Below are 27,731 nucleotides of genomic sequence, written 5' to 3' on the forward strand. Positions count from 1 at the left end.
TAAGTCTAATGTATTTGACTGTTTTTATAGCCCCAAGTACAAAATATTGCAATAGCTTTTACATAATATATATATATTTAAACTGGAGCAGCATATATCTGCAGTTTAAATATATCAGACCTTATAGGAATAGATCTCTACTGCCATCATGTGAAGGAAGAATGAACATGGTAACCAAGAGTGAACAAGTAAAATAATCTAAATCTAAATAAAGACATAATACTTCTAATTACACTACAGGTTAAATACTAAAATATGAGGAAGAAAGTGCGTTTAATTTTATAGAGGCATATATCCTGCATATATATTGACAGCACAAACTAGCTTTGCTTCCCATGTTATGGTTTATTGTAAATATATATCATCGTATTACTATTCATACAAAGTTTGCTGGTCCCATGCAGATCTTTAATATCAAAAGCTTAACAATGTTGGCGTTTTTATTTGAGTTAAGGGTCATGCTTCTATTAACCAAGGTACAGCCACACCACATTTACATGCAGTGTTGTTCAAAGTTGCACTCCAGCTTTTGACACGCATCCATCCATCCCATGCTAATATTTTCATGAATCGGCTTGATAAGGAGAACAGGCTTACCACTTTGTGTGCAATAGTGTAGCTCACACTTCAATACGAGAGATAGAGGGGGGGGGGCTGAAGTTGGCTGTTCACAATTAGGTAGATGGGCAATGAAGCGTTAAGTTAGTCTTGACTCTCAGCTTTCTCTCCACATTATTAGATTTTACTCATTGGAGAAGCATGACTGGAGGCACTCAAATCCAATTGGCCCCCATTAGCTGAGGCTTGTGTTCGTTTCTGCTCAGCATGCGCTCCCGTAGCCCTCTCCTCTCCCAGCCAAACACTTCCACATCACCAGCTGTAAAAGCTCCTAAAGTGTCAGCTGCAATCTCCTTCTATGACAGAAATGCACATCTAGTACATTAGTAGTATTGACTGTGAGGTCCGAACCCAGCAACTCAGCCAATTTCATTGAGCAAACTTTTCTGAGCAAACGGCCACAAACCAACAATATAGATCCAATACTGAATAAAACAACCGATTAACATTGCTCCTTTAAGAAACACAGCACAAAAGAAAGAAAACGCTAACAGTAATCATGATGGAAACATAAGCAGTGTGGAATATTAGAATTCAAGTACAGTTTGAGTTATGACTCGTACTCAAATATAAAGAAAAGGAATGAGTTGAGTGAGAAACAAGGAGATATTTAAGTCAACTAGATTCAGTTGTCTGAAATACAGTGTACAGAACACACAACACAAGAGAATTATGGGACATTTCTTCTGGTTTAAACCACCAGATGCAACTAACTGTATTTTTGCCCTTTTTTGAATTATATTTGCTACAATATTTGGTCAGTAATTCTACATTTAGAATTCAAAATAAAATAAAAATGTCACACAGTAGCTGATGTATTAGTATGGTAACAACATTCCCCTCCCTCTAAACTGAGGGAAAGCCATTAGTGTAGTTACAGGATCCCTTAAAATCACAATCTGCACAGTTCTTGACCAAAATAGTATTAACAAACATTCTGCATATCAGGCCTGTTTTTCGACAAGGCGGCCTTGTAGTCTTCTTTTTTGAAAATCTGTAAAGTGTGGCTTTTAAAGGTTATGCGCTTGTTTCCGTTTTGCTATCAGTCTGCTGTGTGAGGCGCACTGCGGGCCGAGTTATTCCACTTTGCTGTACTCCTCCATGTGACCCAGAACTTTCTTCCTCTGGCGCATCATGTGGAAGTAGAGCTGAGGAAATACTGAGGAACACAGACAAAGACGGTCATTAACAGGAACAGTGATGTTCATTCACTGGACAAGAATGAGCTTCAAGAGATTTTGCTACACAAGATCAACTGAGGAATCTGATTATTTACGGATGGAAGATATCAAAACAAAGCATTTCGAGAAAATATGACGTGTAATCTCTCAGTCTAAAAGTTAAAACGTACAGGGGATGTAGGAGATCATGATGAGGATGAGGAAGGTGTGGTAGTCGAAGGAGAAGTTGTACTTGTTAGGCAAGGTGATGGAGTAGAGCCCTGTTTTTTGTACGTATGGAAGCGCGGCGTAGATCGTCAAAAGTTCCCCCGACACTCCCATAGGGTACAGCACAAGAAAAAATGTGTACCTGTGAAGATCATAAAATGTAAAACACTTTTCTAAAAATAAAAAACCAGAAGACTGACTCTGAGAAGCTTCACCTTGCCCATTTGATGAGGTAAGGCAGATGGTTGAGCAGGCTGAAGGTGTAGAAAGAGTAACGGATGATCTCCGTGACCGTCCAGGCCACCACAAAAAGGAGAACACTGTCTTCGCTTTGGACCTAAAACAAAAGCAAACTTTAAGTCACAAGGGGAAGAGACATATCTTCTCAGCAAGCCGCAAAATGTAATCAAGAACCATGCAGTTATGTCTGCTACCATTTCATCGCAATTCACTGAGGCTACTTGACACACAAAGATAGACTACTGAGGACATCAGCACTTCAAAACGCATTCAGGCATGTCAAAGGCTCTAACATCGCCTCTACACACAAACAGGCTTGAAAGGAGGTTATTTTAGCAACAGAAGCGTACACAGGCACACATGGACACTTTGCATATTAGTATTATTCTTTAGTTTTGGGTCAAACAGTTCTCGTTCTCGTAGGAGTAACTTACAGATCTATACACTTCAGCTCAGACGTCTTTCTCTGGGATAGACGATCAAAACCTGATTCTTAGTTACAAAGAACTTTAAAGGTGAATACAATAAATAACATTGTTTTCTTCACACTACAATTCTACTAAGTTTGACATTGAAATATTAAAACAGCTGTTGAAATCCATTAGATCCACTAGATGGCAGTAGACTAGAGCAAACAAGACAAACATGGAAATATTGCTCATTATGGCACAGGGAACATTAATGATAAAGAGCAATTTCAGATCTTTATGGCAGTTGATTACTTGATACTGAATTTCCATAACCAGGTTTTTCTTAACCATGGGAATCCTAATTAGACTTATATCATCCTAATTAATCATAATATCCCATTAGAGTTAGACCATAGGTCACCTGAACTAGTAATGCATCTGTGTTATTGTTAACTAAATATTTTCATTAATTAAATTGAAGCTGAAATAAAAAATAAAAAAAATACATATACTTAAAAAACCTTAAATTAAAAATACTAATAAATACTATAACGTTTTATTCTAAAATGATGCAAGTTAGACATAAACTTACTTCTCTAACGCTGTGTGTCACTGCCCAGGTGAGGAACACCCGTGACATCACTTGAAACCCAGTCAGGACCACCGAGGAGGGAACAATTCCTTCACAAAATTTAGAATGTTAAGTAAAGAGATTAATCATTTGTTTTTTACAGGGTGGGTCTAATCAAAGTAATCATGCAGAGATGAGTTGAAATGGTTTCTATTCTTTCTTTATTTCAATGCATTATACTACACAATAAGACAGAAATTAATCATTATAATAATATAATTTAAGAGAGTAAGGACGGTTATGATATGACAGAGTACTGCAGGACTGGTTGTTTGCACTGGGAAAGGTATATTAAGCTTTAAGTCCCAGATAATGAGGTGTGGACTGTGAACTCTACGCTCCACGGGTGCAGTGAGACTCTATCACATTATCACTGTCAGACTGGCAGAGAAAGCAGCAGCCTTGCTGGCGATGGCACTGCTGGGTTAAAAAAAGCTTCCCTGATATAGACAATCTGATCTATATACTGTGCTGAGTGCATATTTATAGGATAAATTAATAAGAGACTGTTATTAGCAGCTGGTGCACTTACCCATGGCACAATGCAATATCTGTGAAGAGAGCAAAGAACAAATATTATAAGGTGCACTCAGCCTCTAGGAAATATAATTTTTAGCATAAAGAATAATCTAAAACAACTCTGCAGAGTTGAAGAATTACATATATTTACATAATGTGAAATTAGCCAAATAAAATGCCATTATTTCGGTTTGGATTTGGACTGAAATATATATATATATTAGGGCTGTCAAACGATTAATTGCGATTAATCGCATCCAAAATAAAAGTTTGTGTTTACATAATATATGTGTGTGTACTGTGTATAATTATTTTAAATACATAAATACCCACACATGCATGTGTATTTAAGAAATATTTGCATGTATATACTGTATATAGACTGAATGTAGCCTATATATAATGTATATTTTATATAAATATAAACATTTTATATATAAATAACATTTTTCTTAAATATATACATGTGTGCATTTATATACAAAATAATTATACACAGTACACACACATATATTTTGTATACACAAACTTTTATTTTGGATGTGATTAATCGTTTGACAGCCCTAATATATATATATATATATATATATATATATATATATATATATATATATATATATATATATATATATATATATATATATAGTAAATGGTAAATGGACTGCATTTATATAGCGCTTTCACAGACCCAATGGCCACCAAAGCGCTTTACAATTTGCCTCACATTCACCCATTCACTCTCTCATTCATACACCGACGGGCGATTATATATGGTTGTAATCGAAATTATTCAACCCCCATTGCAAATCAGGTTTATTGGAAAAATGTACAGACTTTCAGCAGTTTACAATGAACAAATCCAACAAAAGTAATTGAAATAGCTTAACACAACAAATGTTTCAAGTGGTTTCCCCAAATTCCAAATCAGGTAACTGGTTGCCACTGTAGAATCTTCAAGGACTTCATCAGCAACCAAGCCTTGGTGAAATTTGAGGAATGCTTGGGATCTTTGCCCTGTTGGAAGGTCCAAAGACACCCAAGCTTCAGCTTCCTCACTAACAGCATGATGTTTTCTCCTAGGATTTCCAGATACTTTAATGAATCCATCTTGCCTTCCACACGCTGCAGGTTTCCAGTGCCAGAGGATGCAAAGCAGCCGCAGAACATCACCGAGTCACCACCATGCTTAACTGTAGACAGTGTGTTCTTTTCAGCATATGCTTCATTCCTCTTCCTCCAGACATGCAAATGTTTCATCTCTCCACCAAACAGAATCCCAAAACTTCTGTGGCTTATTTATTTGATTTTGAGTAAATTGGAGCCAACTTTTCTTGTGCTTTTGGGTCAGTAGTGGTGTTCGTCTTGGAGTTCTGGCATACGTTTAGTACGCACCTTACTGTGCAGCTGAAACCTCAGTGCCTGTTGCCACCAAGTCTTGCTGCAGGTCTTTTGCAGTCACTCAAGGGTTTTTCTGAACCTGCCTTCTCAGAAATTTGGTTACAGCCGTTGATAGCTTCCTTTTACCGCCCCGTCCAGGTAGTATAACCACTGTTCCTTTAACTTTGAACTTGCGAACTATGCTTCCAACGGTGTCTCTAGGAACCTTTAGTGCAGTGGTTCTCAATCCTGGTCCTAGGGAGCCACTGCTCTGCACAGTTTGTATGTCTCCCTCATTTAACACACCTGATTCAGATCATCAGCTCGTTAGGAAAGAGCTTTATTAACTGAAGTGGGTGTGTCAGATAAAGGAGACATATAAAATGTGCAGAGCAGTGGCTCCCTAGGACCAAGATTGAGAACCACTGCTTTAGTGCCTTTGCTATCTTTTTGTATCCTGTTCCTTGTTTGTGAAGGGCGATGATATCTTCTCTTAACTTTTAGGACCATTCTTTTGACTTAGTCATATTTCTAACATGCTGTCAAACGTGACACTCAACAAACCTAGCCAGTTCAGATATTTCATGTGTTCTAGCTCAAGCACACCTGGTGCAACTAATGAAGCCCTTAATTAGTTGCATCATGTGTGCTTGAGACAACACCTGCTAAGCAGATTTGTGCTGTTGTCCTTGTAAGAGATTGTATTCAGGGGGTTGAATAATTTTGAGAATGCAGAAGTCATTAAAAATGGCCTTTTCAGTTGAATTTGGGGAAACCACTTGAAACCTTTTTTGAAAGTATTTTTTGCTGTTCAAAAGTTAGGGGTCTGTAAGATTTTTTGTTTGTTTTTGAAACACATTTTACGCTCACCAAGGCATTTATTTAAAACAGCAATATTGTGAGAGATTATTATCATTTAAAATAGCTGATTTCTATTTAATACATTATAAAATGTCATTTATTTCTGTGATGGCAAAGCAAAATTTTCAAAAGCCATTACTCCAGTGTCACATGATGTAAAAGTCTTTACCGTTACTCTTATATTTAATGCGTCAGAAAAGTATTAATACTTTTATAGAAGGCGACTTACAATAATTAATGCATTATTTATCTATACATTTTGATACACATTACACTTGCAAATAAATAAATAGAGCTAAATTCATAATTATGAATGAATGTAAATGAATATAGCTCCCATACAACTCACCTCAAGGAGTGCACCAGTCTGAAAGAATTTTAGGGGCTTCTCTATCGAGTAATAAAGACCATGGTAACTTCCTCTGGCCAGGTATGCTCGAACAAGACCAACTGCAATCACCAGCCATCTAGATAGGAAACGATTCATAGAGTAACTTTGTTGTGCCACTTGCCCTTGCTTTGAGAAAAGAGGGCATTTCTGCAATGCACACAAACGTGGGACTGCATGCAAATCTCTTACAACACAGCACTTAACGGCCAGTAGTGGCATGTAACAGTCTCATTCAAATACATCAAGCACATTTTTATAGCTATTCACATGCATGATGTAGAAAGCATTCAATATAGCTTTTTAATACACTCCAGTTACAATAACGAAATGTGCAGCTGAAGTGATGATGAAGACAGTATCAAAACCATAATACTAGCAGGAGCACAAATCACCAAATTCAGGAAGACTTCAGGAAAAGCTAATAAATGAAACAGCATAACAAACAGGACTGGATTGTAATTGGTTTTCAGATTGAAAATAATACCGTAAATGCACACAGTAAAGGACAACGTTTTTATAGTTAATGTCCATTTGAGATATCATGAAATGGTATCTAACTGATAAGAATCGACTGAATTGAATCAGCAAACTATTCCTGACTGAATTCTGGACTCCAACCTTCTTTTACTGTCTATGACTCCAACAGACATGACGAAAATGTAGCAAACCCTGTTTGGTTACTGCTGATGCAACCTCATTGGGAAGTTCAATTAATTTGAGCGAATCAGGTCTCATTGTTCCTCCTATTCAGTCGAGTGATTTAACGACTCGATTCAAACAAATCGATAAAAATAACTATTACAGAAGAACGGTTCGTAATTTCCAGGCCTGGAAAAGGGATTTAAATCTTAAAAATCATGGAAACTTCTGTGGTGATTTTTTTTTTTTACTAAACATGCTCAGCTGAAAAGTATTTTATCGTTCTGTGTGTATGAGTGCAATCACTAAAAATAAAAACTCAATTCATTGGTCAAAACGCCAATTGATTGATTTAACGCTCGTTCGGATAAATGAAAACCCGGTTCTTCGATTTATTTGAAGCATTATTCAAGTGTTTAAGTACTTGTTTCGACGTTTCACATTTGCAGTAAAATAGATTACTCAATATAAATGTGATAAACAATTATTATTATGTACATATAGATTATATTATCTATATAAAATGTTTCAAATACTGTTGTTTATGGTTCCAACATGTAAACCCATCTCAAAATCCAGACGAGTGATTTATAAACGAATTGGTTCTACTTCTAACAAATCGATTCGGACACCATTGTGCAACAGTTTCGGGGTTACGAAGGTGGACTCGTATTCAAACGGCTGCAATCGATGCCTGAACTGTACAACTACATGTAAATTAACAAAGACAGTAAATTCACTCGTACTTCCATACATGACCAGACCAACGACAGTAATTGAACAGTGCATTCATGCAACCAGCCATGAAGATTCTATGGCGTGTTAAACAAGCGTTAATAGGCTTAACGTTGCCAAAAAATGAATAATTTTTAAACATAATCATTTCAAAATATTTCAATATCAAAACAAACGGTCTTAACCCATTCCATATAAACTCAAAGGGGAGGTAACCGCGATTCTGTCAAGCACTCTGAGTCTGTCTGAAAGCTAACGTTAACCATTCATTCTTTCTTACTGTCACACGCTTGAACAGAGAGCACGGAAGCGCATTTGATTTTCACCATACCCTGCTGTCATAACCACGTTGTAAATGACCAGATAAGCGATGGCCAGCGTGCCGGGTCCCTTTTTCCTTTTGTTACTGGAATCACTGTGCGCTGTTTTGCTGGTCCCCATGGCAGGTGCCGACATGACTGAACTATCATTAGAAAAACTGGTTCATCCAAAGGGTCCCGGTGACTAAAGGCGTGTGGCCTTGCTGACATGTATAGAAGGTGCTGAATGGAGCGCCGCCTGTCGAGGATAGAGTGTAAATGATGTTTTGTTTGTTACATTGCTACAGTTTGGATTCACCTTATTGACGGACATTTACAGCAACAACAAAAAGTAAGGATGACAATAATAAATATAATACTAATTGTAATATTTGAGTTAAATTTTGGATTACAGAGAGCTCACAAACATCTATCCCAGTCGCTAGATGGCAGTGCGGGCTCGAGTTCAGAACGCACTTGCCTTTAAAAGGACTCAATTGTGATGCCTGTCTGAAAAATAGATTTATAAATTCAAAATAAATAAATAATTTAATTAGGTAATTTTGTGGTATTAATATGAAGTCTGAATATAGTTTAAAGTCAACAATGATTTGAAAGCTATGACACGTATGCGATTTCTGACAGGCATTGCCTTTGCTTACTAAGTTTACGGAAGAGCAACTGGTGGAAGTGAACGCAATTTAATGGATGAGAGAAGGAGAAATCGTCGATCTACGTAGATAATACGCTCGAATTTATTCTCTAATAGATAGGAAAAGGTCGAAAAATGCCTTTATTTGGCCAAAATCCGTTCGATCAGGATGTGGGTGAGTTTGACTGTTGTTTTTATCGAAGTGTTGTGATCTTGACAAGTCAACAGGGCCGATACAGCGCTCTGTTTACTGTCATATTATCAAGATCTTTGTTTTCTGTTTTGTTTGTTTCTTTTATTACCCTGATACATTAATATATATCAGAAAGGAGATAATTAATAAAGATTTCAAACGTAAATAATGTAGTTGACCTCATCCTTAAAATAGTCTAAATTCCTGTTAGATGAACATTGAACATTTCAGTTATTCAGCTTAAATACTAACTGTTATCTGTCAGAAAGATTTTTGAGCATTCATTTATTCCTATTTATCCTTTGATATATATGATTCTATCGGTTGATAATACAATATAGTGTAATAAAAGTATATAAAAATGTTAATATAACATTAAATAGTATATTATCTTGCTTATATATTGTATTATTATATAATAAAATCAAAATGCCCTGCTCTTTAAAATTTCTAGATTAAAAAAGTAAAAAAAAAAAAAAATCCTTTTCCAGTAAGCATACATGTACATTGGCTTTATTGTGAATGCTGTGACACTGAATGCTCCTCTATGTGTTTTTTTTTTTACAGTCTATGAGTTTAACACACTTGAGTATTGTTATTTTTATTTTAAGGTGTACTGTACTAGATTTCGCAATGTGATTTTTCCTTTAAGAGTTAGTCATTAAAATGTGCCCAGTTTTGTTCCTGAAGGAGGGGACAAATAATCTATACTAGTGGATTACAGAAATGGCTGTGCCTGTTGTGACAAGCTGAATATGTCAAATAACAGGCAAAACAGGCTGCTTTGTCTGTTTAACGGGACGCACAGAATACTCCTACTTCAGTGGTGTGCGGTGGTGTTTTAAAATGTGGAGGCAAAGTCCTCACTTATACATATCAAATGTAAATTTATGTCCCTGTTACTCTTACTTTTCCTGGTTAAATAAACATTACATAAAAAGAGAGACCATATATAATTCTATTTTGTATTTTTACACTATGTAGGCCTAATGTTTTATTTATTAAAACCATCTCTATAAATTTTATCAAGTTAGTGTCTTACACTTTTTTTACATTTATTCCAAAATAATAACTAAAGGCTAAAGGCTTGTTAACTAATATTCAGCTTTTCTTTTTAATAGTCAACTAATTTTCAGCAGTCATCAAGCTGGTACACACTGGTCACAGACATACATTTAATTTCCCCAAGCTGATTGCTCACTAAAAAACCCTACAGTCATCTTGTTTTCAGGCCATTTTAAGTTTGATTTTGGCATGACATAAAGCAGTAATATCTAAGTGGCTGAGTTGTTTATTTACTTTTTTAATTAGCCTTCCCATTAACACCATCATTGTCTTCATCCTGGCTGAATCGAGAGCGTGCACGAAAACAAGAGGCAGGATTTATCGCACAAACCAATCATAACCAATCATATCCAATCATAGGCATTGTCTCCTCTCACGTTACTTTCCCCCATTCATTCTCAATTACCCCCACTAAACCTCTGCACGCTTTGGGGGGCCTGTTAAAAGCCAATGGGCTCAGGGGAGGCAAGCATGTGTGTGTCACTGTTGGACAGTGTTACTTTATAAAAACAAGTGACTTACACTTTTTAATGTCACATTTTGTAATATTTGCGTTTTTGTAGTATCGAATCGATAATTTTTTCATCCAGATTTTAAGAGGAGAGACTGCATTGCCTCCTCAGAGGAAACACTCCTGTCAAACTTTCTAACTACTTAACAAACACTTGTCCTTCCTATAAATTTTTATTTTATTTATTTTTTACAAATTGTTCTATTTTGTATTGTGTTTGTGTATTTTCTGTTTTTATTGCCTTTATATAAATGAAAGGACGTTTAGACATACAGAGTCAGAGACTTTGACTCCCTTTCAGAATTTCAGCATTGATATGACACCTTTCATTGAGAGTCTCATTTGGATGCTCATTTGCCTTTTCAGAGAAAGCAACTAGTGAAACTAGCACAGCAGAGGACTGGGGCCTCATTATGGATATCTGTGACCGGGTTGGGACAACTCCAAATGGGTGAGCTGAAATATCAGCATACAAACAAGATTTGAATAACTATCCCCTGGTTTAACAGACGAGGCTTAAGCCTAGTCTCAGACTAAAATGTATGTTTGAGCTGTTTTAACTGAAAGCAACTTGCACCGACATTATCTTAAAATATGTCAGTGTCATTGTTTTGTCTCAAGATTCACACCAGTAATGTTTTTTCTAAGGCACGTTTATAAAAGCTACTTAAATGTCCTAATTGAACCAAGGCTTAATTGGCTTAAACTAAACCCTCTCTGTGAAACTGGGCCTATATATTTTTTTAATGTTTATTTTAGTAACATTTAGTAACATGAATGTAGCTTGAATGCATTATTGTTTTTCTTATATAGGTTTCTCCCTAATACAGATATTATCGTGCCTCTCTTTGTCGTTTTCACTCTTTTTCTTTTATAGTGCAAAGGACTGTCTCAGGTCAGTCATGAAGCGAGTGAACCACAAGGTCCCTCACGTCGCTATGCAAGCGTTAACGGTGAGCTCTTCATCTTCAGTTCCCATTGTAGTAAAACAGAGGTGCAGCCACAAGGGTGTATACAGTCCAGAAAACAGTCATATGGGTTGTCACAGTTTTGACGTTCTTGGGAATATGAATCGGTGAATGGCTTGCGTATAGTCACTGCACACTAAACTGGGATAGAAGCATCTGGAAGTGACAGGCATCTCTGTGGGCAGAGTTATCGTACCCTTCGAAGATTTCTCACTCTATTTTTAGATCTTCTCTAATTCTTTCTCATCTGGATGTAATTTTTCAAAAGTGAATTACATGGGTATTACAAAAGAAAGTAATGGGTTGATATGCCCTTTTTTTCTTTTTCTTTTTTTTTTAGTTATTGAATTTGTCAATAATTATTTATTTTTGTTGAATGTTACAAGTGTGCAGTAATAGTTATTATTATTATTAATCTGTATTAAGGTATTACATTTCATTTACACATATTTAAAGTATAAACGGTTATAGAAATGTTACAAGTGTGCAATAATAATTATTATTCATCTTTATTATGATGTCACATTTCATTTAAACACAAATGATAAACAGTTATAGAAATGTTACATGTGTGCAATAATAACAATAATTAATATTATTAATCTTAATTATGATATCACATTTTATTTACAAATATTTATAGTATAGATAGTTATAGAAATGTTACAGGTGTGCAATAATAACAGTAATTATTATTATTCTATAATCTTTATTGTGATGTCAAATTTCATTTACACATATTTAAATTAAAAACAGTGATAGAATTGTTAAATGTGTGCAATCACTGTTTGTATAGAACATTTCAATGAATCGATCAAACATGTTCACAAATTGGCAAATCTGTATTTTAAGCAAATAATAGCTGTTCAAATATTGCTGTATTTTCCCTGTTTAGTTGCTAGGTGCCTGCGTCTCAAACAGTGGAAAAATATTTCACCTAGAAATCTGCTCGCGGGAGTTTGCCAGTGAAGTTCGTAGTGTGTTGAACAAGGTAAGGAACTGCAGCTTGCTGTATAAATATTAGTGTAATTCTATTCATTAAGGCAAATCCTGGTTTCAGAGTACAATAAATATTGATAATTGTCTCTATCCTCTTGCTCTTCCCCTCAGGTTCACCCAAAGGTTGGTGAGAAACTGAAGGCCCTGATGGTGGAGTGGGCCGAAGAATTCCAGAAAGACCCGCAACTGAGTCTCATCAGTGCCACCATCAAGTCCCTCAAAGAAGAAGGAGTCACCTTTCCCACAGCAAACACCCAGGTAGGTTACACTTTATTTCGATGGTCCACTTTAGACATTCTACTAACTATGAGTAACTTTGCAACTGCATGTCAACTAACTCTCATTAGACTGTTAGGTTAGGTTTAGGTGTTTGGGTTAGTAGAATAAGTTGACATGTACTTGCAAAGTTACTTAGGGGCTGTTTACACCTGGCCACTTCATGCGTTTTGTCAGATCGGATAGCTATCTGATTTATCAAAACGATTCCATTTACACCTGGTCACATAAATGTGTTTTCGCAAAACGGATATAAATCCGATCTTCAATTCCCGCGCTATATGCAGATTTAATGGAGTGCACGTCACCGAAAGCAACAGATATGAGCTGCATTTTATTGATCATCAGCTAAAATTTCAAAATCAAAGACCGCAATAAGAGAGAGCGGCAACAGCCCTGGTAAGATCATTTCGTTTCTTTACTTTTAATGAAGATGATTAAGATGATTGTGTGTTAAGTGTCTGCGACTTACTTTCACTTTGATTCGCGATAGTTTGCACGTTGGCTTGATGAATAGATGCTCAGCTGCTCATCTGCGGCGATGCGTGTTGCTGTAGCGTCGTCATATCTGGCTATAACATGACATATAGCCTATAACACGCTCTCACAAGTTTATTTTTAGCATACCAGTCATTAGAGCATTAGCATACTCTAATGACTGGTAGTTGACATTTAGTTGCAAAGTTACATATAGTTAGTACGATGCCTAAAGTGGACCATCGAAATAAAGTGTTACCCCCAAGAATTCCTACTATCAACTAATAACATGATCCTGTTGGATCTCACTGTGATCTCAGCTGTTCATAAACACAGATGCTGATGAACAGATATCAGCCGCTGGTATTTGGCCTAGATAAATGACCATGAAACTTGGCTAAGTTTTAAATTCATAGTGACTTTTTACATCCCAGATCAGCATAGTTCATTCGTTATTCAGTTTGTTTTTCTGTACTGGTAAGGTCACAGAAATCTGTGACAGATGTTTCTGTGTCTCCTTGTTGTCATGCCATGGCATGTATGCAATGTAGGTCATTACAATGTTGTTTTGAAGTTTCTGTGGCTGTTAATATCAGATATTTGCATCATAAAGTGTAAGAAAATATGGTTACACTTTATTTTAAGGTGTCAGTGTTACAGTGTAATTATACATTTAAGTACTGAGTAATAATAATTAACTACATGTACTTTTAATAGTTATTACTACAGTAACTAACTACATGTAACATGTAACAAGGACACTGTAAAATATTTTTACATATGTATGTTTGTTGTCGTTGGTTTTAATTATTATTATATTATATAATTACTGTATATCATACCTAAAGTACCAATACACTACCCTTCAAAAAGTTAGGATCAGTAATAAGGATTTTTTTTTTTTGCTTTTGCTTTTTTGGAAAGAAACTAATATTTTAATTCAGCAAGAACACATTAAATTGATCAAAAGTGACAGTAAAGCAATGTATAATGTTACAAAAGATTTCTATTTCAAATAAATGCTGTTCTTTCAAACTTTTATTAATCAAACAAAAAAGATATTACAGTAATGACTGCTGAAAATTCCGCTTTGCCACAAAAGAAAAAGATTTAACTAGAAAACAGTTATTTTAAATTGTTATAATATTTCACCATACATTTCATTTCATACATTTGCCAACCTAAGAACTACTTGCAGTGTTATGGGCAAAACCTGAAATAGTACGGTTGATTTAATTTTTTCTTGTGAGCTTTTTTTTTTATTTTTTTTTTTATAACTCTCTTTTGTTTTGGTCAGTCTTTGAAAAAGAGTTTTTAAAGATATTAAAAGTACAATAAGAACCACCTCTGTATGAGAATTGGATTATAAATTAAACATGGCTGCTTCTGAAAACGCATACTCTCTTGACTAGGTACATATTTTTAATACTTTGCAAGCACTAAAAAAGTATGTTCTAAAGTCTGAATGTGTTTAGTATGAATCGCCATGTTGTCATTATCATGTGACCTGCAGTGTCACTTCACTGCCATTCATAAATCCTCTCCCATGTCCTCATGGGACAGTAAAGTTTCCTTCATATATGCACTTCTGAATCTCGCCCAGAAGTAATAGGTTATCCAAGTTCTTTTTGCCTACTCTTATGAGTACTGTTAATTCGTGCATACTTTTTTGGGTCACATACTGTTTTTTGCCTACGATATATAGTAAGGAAGTATGTGATTTCAGAAGCAGCCATGTGACTAAACATGACCACTGTTTCTCACATGACATGTCTGTTAACACTTTAGCTATTTGTATAAATCAGCCAAGTGCTTCTGGAATGCTAAAGCATGTGTGTAAACTAGAGACAAGAGAACCAAGCGGCTAGAATGGAATTTCCTGCCTCATATTTCCCTTACTGACCTCATGGCACCATGAGATGTCAATTCTTCTTTGTTCTCTTTCTCCTCCATTTATTGTGTTAGACTACAGGATTAGTGCATGTGAACATTTCTGTATCTGTTAATAAGTGCCAACTATGTAAAATAGGTCACAAGAATTTACTGTTGTCACTCAAAGGTCATCATATTTACATGTTATATCAAAAACCTACTTATGTAAATGGATTGTGGCGGAGTCATTGGTTAACTGTATCTGATCAGTGTCAGTGTTTTTGCTTCTATTTTTTTTCTTTGGTATTTACTGTAGTACATCTATAGATGGCGTTATAGTTCTGTGTTCATTCATATACTGTACACACAGCTGTTATATATACAATAATGTATAATAATATTATATTTTATACACTATTATTCAAAGGTTTGAGTTAAGCAAGTTTAAGAAATTAAATCTTTTATTCAGCAATGATGCACACTTTATGCAATCCAACACACCTGCGAACTTCAGGCGTGTGCATGTGATATTGTAACGTGCCGTGCGTAAGGGGAGAGGGGGATCTGTGGCGTGTGCATGAACTGTGATTGACAGTCAGATCTCACGCAGCCCTGCGCTGATTGGACCAGAAGAACCGGGAGCGGTGGATTTTTGTAAAACAAATAACAGGCTCTAGGTGGAGGTAGAAGCGCGGGTTTTTTTCTAAAACCGGCTGATTTATGTTGTTCTGTCGGAGCATAGTTTCGGTTTCAGTGAATATGATCAAAGAAATCTTGCAGACTGCAGCATTAAAGACATACAGTAAAGACATTTATAATGTTATGAAAGATTTCTATTTCAGATAAATTTAACATTCTATTCATCAAAGAATCCTGAAAAAATGTATGTCAAATGATTTATTAAGCAGCACAACTGTTTTCAACTGATAATAAGAAATGTTTCTTAAGCAGCAAATCAGCATACTAGAATGATTTCTGTAGGATCGTGTGACACCGGAGTAATGATGCTGAAAATTCTGCTTTGCATCACTGGAATAAATTTACATTTTAAAATCTATTAAAATATAAATCAATTTAGATTCTAATATTTCACAGTCTTAGTGTTTTCACTGTATTTAATAAATAATAATAAATGCAACATTGGTGAGCATAAGAGACTTCTTTCCGACCCCAAACCTTTGAATGGTAGTGTAGTATATGCATATAATATATACTTTATTATTGAAGTAACTTTTTTGCAAATCAGTGCTGATCTGTTATCATGTGATCTGTAATTGCAGAGTTCTAGCACTAAGCCTATTAGCACTCCTGCCACCAGCAGAGCCCCTAATGATGATGACCTGGCCAAAGGTGAGGAATGTTGTTCATAACTTTAGAGTTTTTTGATATTAGGGTTTATTTAGTCTGATCTGACAAATGATTTTGGGGCCCTGCCAAAGCATCATAAATTATTTGCCATTGTAACTGTGGATTCAAACCATAGTCTTCTTTACCCAGATAACGAGTGTTTGTATTTTTCTCCGTGCAGCAATTGAGCTGTCCTTACAGGAACAGAAACAGCAGGCAGAGACACGACCCCTCACCATGATAGCTGATCCACCCTACAACACAAATGGAGGGAAAGAGTCACGTAAAGTGCGCGCACTCTATGATTTTGAAGCGGCTGAGGACAATGAACTCACTTTTAAGACTGGAGAGCTTGTGCTCATTCTAGATGACAGGTAAACTGATTGTTCAAGGGCATTATTTTAATCAGTGTTGAATAAATATTGTGTTATATTATAAAATTAAATAATTTATAATATAATTAAATAATTTATTTAATAATAATAAAAATAATTTAAAAAAATATATTTTATTTAATTGTTTATGCTGTCTTTAAATTTCCCATATCCCATATTTTGTTGGTTGTCCATTATTAAATTGTAATGTTGCTATTATCCAACAGTGATCCAAACTGGTGGAAAGGAGAGAATCATCGAGGAGTAGGCCTATTCCCTTCTAACTTTGTCACCACCAACCTGAATGCTGAACCAGACCCTGGTAATACACTTTATAACCTGGATGATTTGTTTTCTACTCAAATTGCACACACAGACCTCCTGAATTCTCTTTCCTGTAGTGATGTATGTAGAGAAGACAGTAGTCCCAGAAGAGCCCATCGTTGAAGTCAAAGCTGAACCTGAGCCTGTGTATATAGATGAGGTGAGTGCTGGATGATCTTTGGGTGACTCGGCCACACCTCACCACTAATCTAGAAGTAACTGATATGAAAAACAGGCTCTAGATGAAGTTTGAAGTGTCTAATATTGATTGTTGTTTTCTACAGGAGAAGATGGACAAAACTCTCTACCTTCTCCAGAACACAGACCCTGCAGATGCCACACCTGACATCCCAGAGCTGATCACATTAGAAGGTACCAGGATGTCTTTAATGTCTTCTCTGCTGAAATCAATTGCATTTTAGGTGCAGGGGTGGGTGGTACAGACAAAATATGACCAACTCTTTTCACAGACTGTGATGACTGGTTTCCATAGTTATTAAAGTCAGCATGTAACTAAAGTTGAGAGAGTCTTTTCTTCCCTATTGTGACGTATATCCTAGTGAAACGGCTTATTGAACAAGAAATGATGTAGGACAGGACTTGATTTTTTGATTGGATTGATGTGGTTTGCTTAGCTGTGATCTCATGTAAGTGACAGGACAATTGTCAGCAGAGTGACAATTCTGATTCCTTTTTATGATGAATTTCTAAATTGTACTACAATGAGGGACCTGCGCAATTAGGTGTTGATTTGTATTAAACATTCGGGATAAGAAAGTCGGGATTGTGCTCTGTGTAAACTAACACTGGGGTACAATTCGCCTTTGCCTAAGCCACACCCTAGAATATAGATTGACCAATCACAGCGCAGCCAATAACGAGCTCCCACAGTGGTCCGACACTTTTTCACAGCGCTCCATTGACTTCAACACAGGCGTCTCATGTTTTTGGTCTCGGCAGGCTATTACCTTCGTAGTTTTATCAAAAATATGGTTAAACGTTGTGCCTGGGGCATTTGTAACACAGATACGCGTTTCCCAGAGAGGTTGGAGGGGAGCGTCCGTTTTTTCCCCTTCCCAAAACCGAAGTCAAATCCTGACAAGTGTCGTCTAGCACACGCTGCTAATAAATACAATGTTATACTCGCGTAGTCCGTTTGCTTTGTAATAACGATTATAGAAGACCTACCCACAGTACCCAGCTTTGCATGAACAGTGTTGCTCCTTGATATTGTTAGTCCCAGCCTCCGTCTCGATTAGTAGGATATGCGGTGGTTCATTTTTTGACTGTGACCGGTATGATTTTGCCTCTATTTGGAGGCCTTGTTGTTCCTTGCGTTTCACCTGTATGTCGTGAATATAGCCTTCGAATGTATATTGCAGCCCCTTTTGCCTACTTCTATCGGACACTTTATTTGCTGCTTTATAAAAGTTTGATAAAATTTCAGCAGGAAGAGCTGTCACAGCATAAGCCATGTTGATACCAGAGCCCAGATGAAGTTTGTTTGTCGGACGTAGCAACAGTAACTAAGGGGGGCGGGGCTTAGCCAAAGGCGAATTACCTCCAACATGTGTTTTGTCACTGTTGTCATATGTTGTACACAAGTTTTGACAGTTCCGCTGGGTAAATGATGATCAACCCGATTCCAGTGTGTTAATCTTTTGTTCTCTTCATCTTCTAGATGCTTGTGAAAAGATGAACCCAATGATTGATGAGAAACTAGAAGAGATTGACAGGTTTGTTGAAATCAAAACTTACCCCCAAACCAAGCTGCCTGTTTTCCCAGTCTTGGCATATGAGAAAGAACATCTCTCTCATTCCCGCAGGAAGCACTCAGAGTTGTCCGAGCTGAATGTGAAGGTGCTGGAGGCTCTGGAGCTGTATAACCAGCTAATGAATGAGGCTCCACTTTACAATGCATACTCCAAAATGCAGACTATCCAAGGCACTTACCCAGGAGCCCCTACACCTCTCACTATGCAGGTTGGTCTAGCCATCTAAATGGAACATTAGTGGCAATTCAGTCCATGATATTTTCTAACATAAAAATTCTGATTTTTTTCTTCCAAAGCATTATTCTGATTTCTTTCTTTATTTCTTGTCTCTCTCAGGGTTATCAACCGTCTGGAGCCTACATGTCTTCTGGTGTTCCACAGGGCTATAGTCTTACGGACCAAGCTGGCCCTCTCTGCTCTCTTCCTCCTTCAGTCAATTCAGCGGCCCCCAGCCAACCAGCACAACCTCCTTACATCAGGTAATATAAACTAAAGGTGTCTTGCTAGCCTCCCTCTAAATCTCAAACAACTTTTGCCTGCTCTACATGTATATGAATATTTCTTAAATCCTGTCCACACCAACAGTGAATCAGGACATATCTATTAATGCTCGACCAATATACAGTATCACCAGGGCTGATATATATTGGTCGATATTTGGCATTTTTTTAATTATCGCATTAGTTAAGTTTTTCTTTTTGGCTGATAACTGTCAGTAGCAGAACTTTTGTTTGGAAAGCCCTGATAACTTCTGCTCCTGAGTGCAAATGCACAGGAGCTTTCATTCGCAGTCTTCGCTAGTTACTGTCTTTGTTTAACAGTTCTGTCTAATTATAGAAAGGCAAATGCTATAATACTTTTTTCATATACTGTCGGCATTCAGCAAGTACACATTTTATATCATTTAAACAAGCGTATCTAATAAACATTTAAGTCCACATACTTCTAGTGAATCCTGCTGTTAGATCTTCTGAAGTGCTCCAGTATTAGTGGAAGTGTAGCCTGCGTAAAAACCCAAACGCATGTATTCAGTGCGTGATGGTGCATCTGTGCAAAGGATTGTTTTGTTGTGTATTTCTTTTTTTAATTAGAAATTTTCTTTGATTTTTCAATAACACAAACACACACCTATACACACACACACACACACACATATACTGTATATATACAGTGTCTCACAAAAGTGAGTACACCCCTCACATTTCAGCAAACATTTTAGTATATCTTCTCAAGGGACAATACTATAAAAATGAAACTTGGATATATTTTAAAGTAGTCAATGTGCTGCTTTAATAGCAGTATACACTCACCGGCCACTTTATTAGGTACACCTGTCCAACTGCTCGTTAACACTTAATTTCTAAGCAGCCAATCACATGGCGGCAACTACGTGCATTTAGGCATGTAGACATGGTCAAGACAATCTCCTGCAGTTCAAACCGAGCATCAGTATGGGGAAGAAAGGTGATTTGAGTGACTTTGAACGTGGCATGATTGTTGGTGCCAGAAGGGCTGGTCTGAGTATTTCAGAAACTGCTAATCTACTGGGATTTTCACGCACAACCATCTCTAGGGTTTACAGAGAATGGTCCGAAAAAGAAAAAACATCCAGTGAGCGGCAGTTCTGTGGGCGGAAATGCCTTGTTGATGCCAGAGGTCAGAGGAGAATGGCCAGACTGGTTCGAGCTGATAGAAGGGCAACAGTGACTGAAATAACCACTCGTTACAACCGAGGTATGCAGCAAAGCATTTGTGAAGCCACAACACGCACAACCTTGAGGCGGATGGGCTACAACAGCAGAAGACTCCACCGGGTACCACTCATCTCCACTACAAATAGGAAAAAGAGGCTACAATTTGCAAGAGCTCACCAAAATTGAACAGTTGAAGACTGGAAAAATGTTGCCTGGTCTGATGAGTCTCGATTTCTGTTGAGACATTCAGATGTTAGAGTCAGAATTTGGCGTAAACAGAATGAGAACATGGAACCATCATGCCTTGTTACCACTGTGCAGGCTGGTGGTGGTGGTGTAATGGTGTGGGGGATGTTTTCCTGGCACACTTTAGGCCCCTTAGTGCCAATTGGGCATCGTTTAAATGCCACGGCCTACCTGAGCATTGTTTCTGACCATGTCCATCCCTTTATGGCCACCATGTACCCATCCTCTGATGGCTACTTCCACCATGTCACAAAGCTCTAATCATTTCAAATTGGTTTCTTGAACATGACAATGAGTTCACTGTACTAAAATGGCCTCCACAGTCACCAGATCTCAACCCAATAGAGCATCTTTGGGATGTGGTGGAACGGGAGATTCGCATCATGGATGTGCAGCCGACAAATCTGCGCCAACTGTGTGATGCCATCATGTCAATATGGACCAAACTCCCTGAGGAATGCTTCCAGCACCTTGTTGAATCTATGCCACGAAGAATTGAGGCAGTTCTGAAGGCAAAAGGGGGTCCAACCCGTTACTAGCATGGGGTACCTAATAAAGTGGCCGGTGAGTGTATATTTACTGTCCTCTGAAAATAACTCAACATACAGCCATTATTGTCAAAATATCTGGCAACAAAAGTGAGTACACCCTAAGTGAACATGTCAAAACTGTGTCCAAAGTGTCCAAAATATTTTGTGTTAGCACCATTGTTATCTAGCTCTGCCTTAATCCTCCTGGCCATGGAATTCACCAGAGATGCACAGGTTGTTGCTGGGATCCTCTTTTACTCCTCCATAATGACATCACGGAGCTGCTGGATGTTAGTCACATGGCGCTTCTCCACCTTCCGCTTGAGGACGCCCCACAGGTGCTCAATAGGGTTCAGGTCTGGAGACATACTTGGCCACTCCATCACCTTCACCTTCAGCTTCCTCAGCAAGGCAGTTGTCATCTTGGCGGTGTGTTTGGGGTCGTTATCATGCCGTTCGGCCCAGTTTCTGAAGGGAGGGCATCATGTTCTGCTTCAGAATGTCACAGTACATGTTGGAATCCATGTTTCCCTCAATGAAGCGCAGCTCCCCCTTACCAGCAGCACTCATGCAGCCCCAGACCATTGAGGCCAGCAGGGGGTGCTCTCCCTGTGGTCTGTGTGGGTCCTAACGCCCCAGTATAGTGACGGGGACACTATACTGTCAAAGAGCACCGTCCTTCGGATGAGACGTTAAACCGAGGTCCTGACTCTCTGTGGTCATTAAAAATCCCAGGATGTCTTTCGAAAGAGTAGGGGTGTAACCCCGGCATCCTGGCCAAATTTGCCCAGTGGCCTCTGTCCATCGTGGCCACCTAATCATCCCTATATACTAATTGGCTTTATCACTCTGTCTCCTCTCCACCAGTAAGCTGGTGTGTGGTGGGCGTTCTGGCGCAATATGGCTGCCGTCGCATCATCCAAGTGGATGCTGCACATTGGTGGTGGTTGAGGAGATTCCCCCTTCTATGTGAAGCGCTTTGAGTGCCTAGAAAAGCGCTATATAAATGTAATGAATTATTATTATTATTACCACCACCATGCTTAACTGTAGGCAAGACACAATTTTCTTGGTACTCCTCACCAGGGCGTCACCACACATGCTGGACACCATCTGAGCCAAACAAGTTTATCTTAGTCTCATCAGACCACAGGACATGGTTCCAGTAATTCATGCTCTTGGACAGGTTGCTTTCAGCGAACTGTTTGCGGGCTTTCTTGTGAGCCAGCTTCAGAAGAGACCTTCTGAGACGACGACCATGCAAACCGACTTTTTGCAGTGTGCGGCGAATGGTCTCAGCACCGACAAGCTGACCTTCCGCTTCTGCGACCTCTAAATCAATGCTGGCAGCACTCATGCGTCTGTTTTTTTGAAGCCAGCTTCTGCACCTGACGCACAGCATGAGGACTCAGGCCTGTTCCAAGTGGAACCCGTCTTGGAAAACCTCTGTATGACCCTGGCCACTGTACTGTAACTCAGTTTCAGGGTGTTACCAATCTTCTTATAGCCTAGGCCATCTTTGTGGAGAGCAACAATTCTAGTTCTCAAATCCTTAGAGAGTCATTTGCCATGAGCTGCCATGTTGAACATCCAGTGGTCAGTATGAGAGAATTGCACTCAAAGCACAAATTTTAACTGCTCTAATACAAGATACAACAATTTGTATGGTCCTGTCAAGCAGACAAAAACATGAACATGATGAATAGTGGCTTTGCAAGGTTAAACATGTGGCTTTGCAAGGTTAAACGACGTACAGCTATTATCACTTAGGGGTGTACTCACTTTTGTTGCCAGCTATTTTTACAATAATGGCTGTATGTTGAGTTATTTTCAGAGGACAGTAAATATATACTGCTATACAAGCAGGACATTGACTACTCTAAAATACACTCACCGGACACTTTATTAGGTACCCCATGCTAGTAACGGGTTGGACCCCCTTTTGCCTTCAGAACTGCCTCAATTCTTCGTGGCATAGATTCAACAAGGTGCTGGAAGCATTCCTCAGGGAGTTTGGTCCATATTGACATGATGGCATCACACAGTTGGCGCAGATTTGTCGGCTGCACATCCATGATGCGAATCTCCCGTTCCACCACATCCCAAAGATGCTCTATTGGGTTGAGATCTGGTGACTGTGGAGGCCATTTTAGTACAGTGAACTCATTGTCATGTTCAAGAAACCAATTTGAAATGATTAGAGCTTTTTGACATGGTGGAAGTAGCCATCAGAGGATGGGTACATGGTGGCCATAAAGGGATGGACATGGTCAGAAACAATGCTCAGGTAGGCCGTGGCATTTAAACGATGCCCAATTGGCACTAAGGGGCCTAAAGTGTGCCAGGAAAACATCCCCCACACCATTACACCACCACCACCAGCCTGCACAGTGGTAACAAGGCATGATGGTTCCATGTTCTCATTCTGTTTACGCCAAATTCTGACTCTAACATCTGAATGTCTCAACAGAAATCGAGACTCATCAGACCAGGCAACATTTTTCCAGTCTTCAGCTGTTCAATTTTGGTGAGCTCTTGCAAATTGTAGCCTCTTTTTCCTATTTGTAGTGGAGATGAGTGGTACCCGGTGGAGTCTTCTGCTGTTGTAGCCCATCCGCCTCAAGGTTGTGCGTGTTGTGGCTTCACAAATGCTTTGCTGCATACCTCGGTTGTAACGAGTGGTTATTTCAGTCACTGTTGCCCTTCTATCAGCTCGAACCAGTCTGGCCATTCTCCTCTGACCTCTGGCATCAACAAGGCATTTCCGCCCACAGAACTGCCGCTCACTGGATGTTTTTTCTTTTTCGGACCATTCTCTGTAAACCCTAGAGATGGTTGTGCGTGAAAATCCCAGTAGATTAGCAGTTTCTGAAATACTCAGACCAGCCCTTCTGGCACCAACAATCATGCCACGTTCAAAGTCACTCAAATCACCTTTCTTCCCCATACTGATGCTCGGTTTGAACTGCAGGAGATTGTCTTGACCATGTCTACATGCCTAAATGCACTGAGTTGCCACCATGTGATTGGCTGCTTAGAAATTAAGTGTTAACGAGCAGTTGGACAGGTGTACCTAATAAAGTGGCCGGTGAGTGTATATCCAAGTTTCATTTCTATAGTATTGTCCCTTGAGAAGATATACTAAAATGTTTGCTAAAATGTGAGGGGTGTACTCTCTTTTGTGATATACTGTATATATATATATATATATATATATATATATATATATATATATATATATATAAACAGTATGTATATATATATATATATATATATATATATAGTATCAGTTGAAGTGGATATATGTACTTGTCTTAGGACAACTTTGATGAACTTTTTTGATCCACTTTATATGTTGACTACTGTATATATATATATATATATATAAATATACATATAAAGGTAGAATAGTACATGAAATAAAACATTTGAATTCAGTAAGAAAGTGCCAAAGGGAAAACCAAGTGCGGCAAAAAGTATCGGATCTGTACAAATGATTTATTAATGATATATTATTTTAGTAAATATTACATACAATAAATATACATTTCTTTGCAGCGGCCACATGAATGCACAATACGTGAACCAAGCTCCTGGAGCCCCTTACCCGCCACAGATGGGCGTGGCTATGGACATGTCTGCCTATCAGAACGCTAATCCTGGTCTGCCTCCAACCTCCTATCCCATGTCAGCTCCAGCCCAGCAGCAACAAGCGGCCTTCTACCAGCAACCCCTTCTGTAAGACTGTACGACAGGTCCGACTCCACAGCAATTAATATCCAATGCAAATTCCAAATGGTGAAATGAGGTCGAGAGCATTTTCCTCTCTCGTCTCTATTGATGTCAAGGGGTATGCAAAGATTCGCTGACATTTGTCTTCGCAGGACAGAGATGTAATCCACTCGAAAGGAAGCAAGCATTTCTTTTTCTCTCCCACTCATTAACCCATTAAGCAGTTTAGGGCAGGTGTTCAGAATTGATGGAACGAGTCACACTAACCATAAACATAATTTTCATCATCTTGTGATCATCACCAGCATATTCGTCTTTTTTTCTGATTGTGAATTTAAGACTAAATGGTAAAATGCACATGCATGATATTATTCTTCATTTGAAGAGACAATTCTTTAAGACTTATGATTAATTGTTGCCATTTTCCATTTATTTCTGGGTTAACTGACTTAAGATTAATTTCTTGGCTTTCTAAAGCAAATGTGGGTGTTTTATCGATGGCATTGTGCGTTATAGAGAGGACAATTGAATGAAGAAGATTATACATGGATCACCAAATCTGGAATGATTTTATGTGCCAATACTTGAGCACTTGTATAAACTCTTAAAATCAAATTGGCAGTTTTAGTTTCAACACGCTGTTAGTGATTCCAGAATTATGGGACAGATTTAGTTGGTGCAACCAAATGCTAGAGACTTTCATGTAATATTCATAAATTCCTTTACAACCTGTGCTTTAGAACTGACAGTGGTCACAAATGCAATCCCTTTATGGTCAATCCATATGTTTCACTGTATAATGATATTTATAATATGCAAGAACCGCTTGTGTTTGGATTGTGGGTGTTTGCTGTTGTTTGATTTAATTTAAGCATGTAAAAGTGCAAACAGTATAATTTTCATCTGGTCTATAATTTCCTCTGCTGGAAATGATTGATTAATTGTTGTTTTTTTGCTTCTTACATAAGTGAAGAAATGTGCTTTGCTGATGTGCTCAGCCATTTCTCCTTAACTGAAGTGAGCAAATGTATAATTCCCTTACCATATAGACGGCTTTCATTCGTGTTAAAATGGGATTAATGTAGTAAAATATAGATGAAAATTGTCTTTATTTTTTTTCATAATCTGCTCGAAAAAAGATATTGTATATTAGTTGTTAAATAAATGGCTTTGTCTGTATTGCACCTTAACTTTATAAACATTTATTTACCACCAGATGCCTTGTTCTTTCACGAGACCGAATAAACATAAAAACCAATTCAAAAGACTTTATTTCAGAAGCTGCTGTATATTTGTAAACCTGTATGTTTTAAGAGATTTAGAGGGAAATCTGTATTGTACTCATGGATTCAATGTTTTGTAACATCAAGATTTCTTTGTATCCTGCCTGCTCATTTTTCAAAATTCTTTTTGTAACACAGTGAACTGTTAAAGTCTTCAGAAAATAAAAACTACCTGTTTCAGAGGTTGCTTTTCTGTGGTGGATACTTTCCCAGCCTTCTCCCAATCTCGTTTTGGAGATGCTGAATGTTTATATTTATTAAACATAATTTGTGCATAAAATGCACCGGTTATTTTCTGAAAAATCTTCTTGCTAAGTTATGCACAGCTGATATCCTACTAATCATCAACCTCATGGGTGAATCCTTCCTCAAAGGGTCTGTTAAAAAGGCAACAACTGATATGATAGAGATCCCCTACAATTTAGCATTTCCTTATCAGCTTTTTGTGGAGGCAGCACACAAGTTAAAAAATATGCCCTTCGGTTATTCTCTTGGTTTTCATCTGATATGCTGATGAATCTATACATAGGAGGACGCTTTACAGAGTGTGTTGCAACAGGCCACTGAGTCCGTAATATTGGCATTTTTAAAATGGGTCACTTTATAGTGTAGTCATTTATGTATTTAGAAACAGAACAGCATGTCTCCTAGAGTTAGGCTACTAAAGGTATGAATCTGGTTGTATTGACTTCCAATCTTTTACAACTTCAATTAACAAACAATAGAAAACAGCCAACAATACTGACAAAATGTATAAAAAAAAATTATATCACCTAAAAAATACATCACCTTTACTTGTCACATTGAATAGCAGCTGTTTTTTTTCTCTCAACTATTTATGTCATTTCAACTTAAATTACATTAAAAAAGTGTTGAATCTTGTATAACTTGTAAAAAAAGTTGAATATTGTTTGTAAAAAGCAATGTAAAAACATGATGTCATAACTTATTGATCATATATTTTTTACAGTGCTGTTGTGAGATTGTCATTTTTTAAAATTCATTTAATTATTTAATCATTTTGCTGAATAAACATTTTTTACTAAATGGTTTGACAACTACCAAACACTTTGTATAAAATTACATAAAAAATATTTTTTTATATATTATAATTTGAGAATCTCATATTTTAAGATTTTAAATGTGAAAAGTAAGTGCTAATTTTTTTTAATTAAAATTATGCTTAAAGGTTAAATTTGATTAATGTAAAGAAAGAAAAATAGCCCAGTAGTAGTTCCCCTTTTTTTTTAGCTAGTGTGTTGTTGTCATAGTAGTTAATTAGCCTATATGTCAAACATAAACATT

At 37.5% G+C, this 27,731-nt stretch overlaps 2 protein-coding genes across 2 annotated transcripts; one reads left to right on the forward strand and one right to left on the reverse strand.

Annotated features, from left to right (window-relative positions):
• Nucleotides 1–1,531: 1,531 nt before the first annotated feature.
• On the reverse strand, nt 1,532–8,349 carry hacd2 (3-hydroxyacyl-CoA dehydratase 2). Its single transcript, XM_056263185.1, has 7 exons — nt 8,141–8,349; nt 6,394–6,511; nt 3,820–3,838; nt 3,249–3,337; nt 2,222–2,343; nt 1,970–2,148; nt 1,532–1,777 (listed from the first exon to the last, which is right to left on the reverse strand). Exons 1-7 carry the CDS (start codon nt 8,263–8,265, stop codon nt 1,695–1,697), a joined length of 735 nt encoding a protein of 244 aa, XP_056119160.1. The 5' UTR covers nt 8,266–8,349; the 3' UTR covers nt 1,532–1,694.
• Nucleotides 8,350–8,759: 410 nt separating this feature from the next.
• On the forward strand, nt 8,760–26,608 carry stam2 (signal transducing adaptor molecule (SH3 domain and ITAM motif) 2). The gene is made up of 14 exons (XM_056263180.1): nt 8,760–8,935; nt 10,896–10,980; nt 11,407–11,482; nt 12,393–12,488; nt 12,608–12,754; nt 16,402–16,471; nt 16,650–16,842; nt 17,070–17,164; nt 17,244–17,326; nt 17,451–17,538; nt 18,848–18,902; nt 18,993–19,149; nt 19,278–19,420; nt 24,970–26,608. The coding sequence occupies exons 1-14, from the start codon at nt 8,896–8,898 to the stop codon at nt 25,151–25,153; spliced, it is 1,512 nt and encodes a 503-aa protein (XP_056119155.1). The 5' UTR covers nt 8,760–8,895; the 3' UTR covers nt 25,154–26,608.
• The last annotated feature ends 1,123 nt before the right edge of the window (nt 26,609–27,731 follow it).

Source organism: Rhinichthys klamathensis, unplaced genomic scaffold (assembly GCF_029890125.1).
Source record: "Rhinichthys klamathensis goyatoka isolate OS25496 unplaced genomic scaffold, OSU_Roscu_1.1 h1tg000201l_1, whole genome shotgun sequence".
Classification (NCBI taxonomy): Eukaryota; Metazoa; Chordata; class Actinopteri; order Cypriniformes; family Leuciscidae; genus Rhinichthys; species Rhinichthys klamathensis.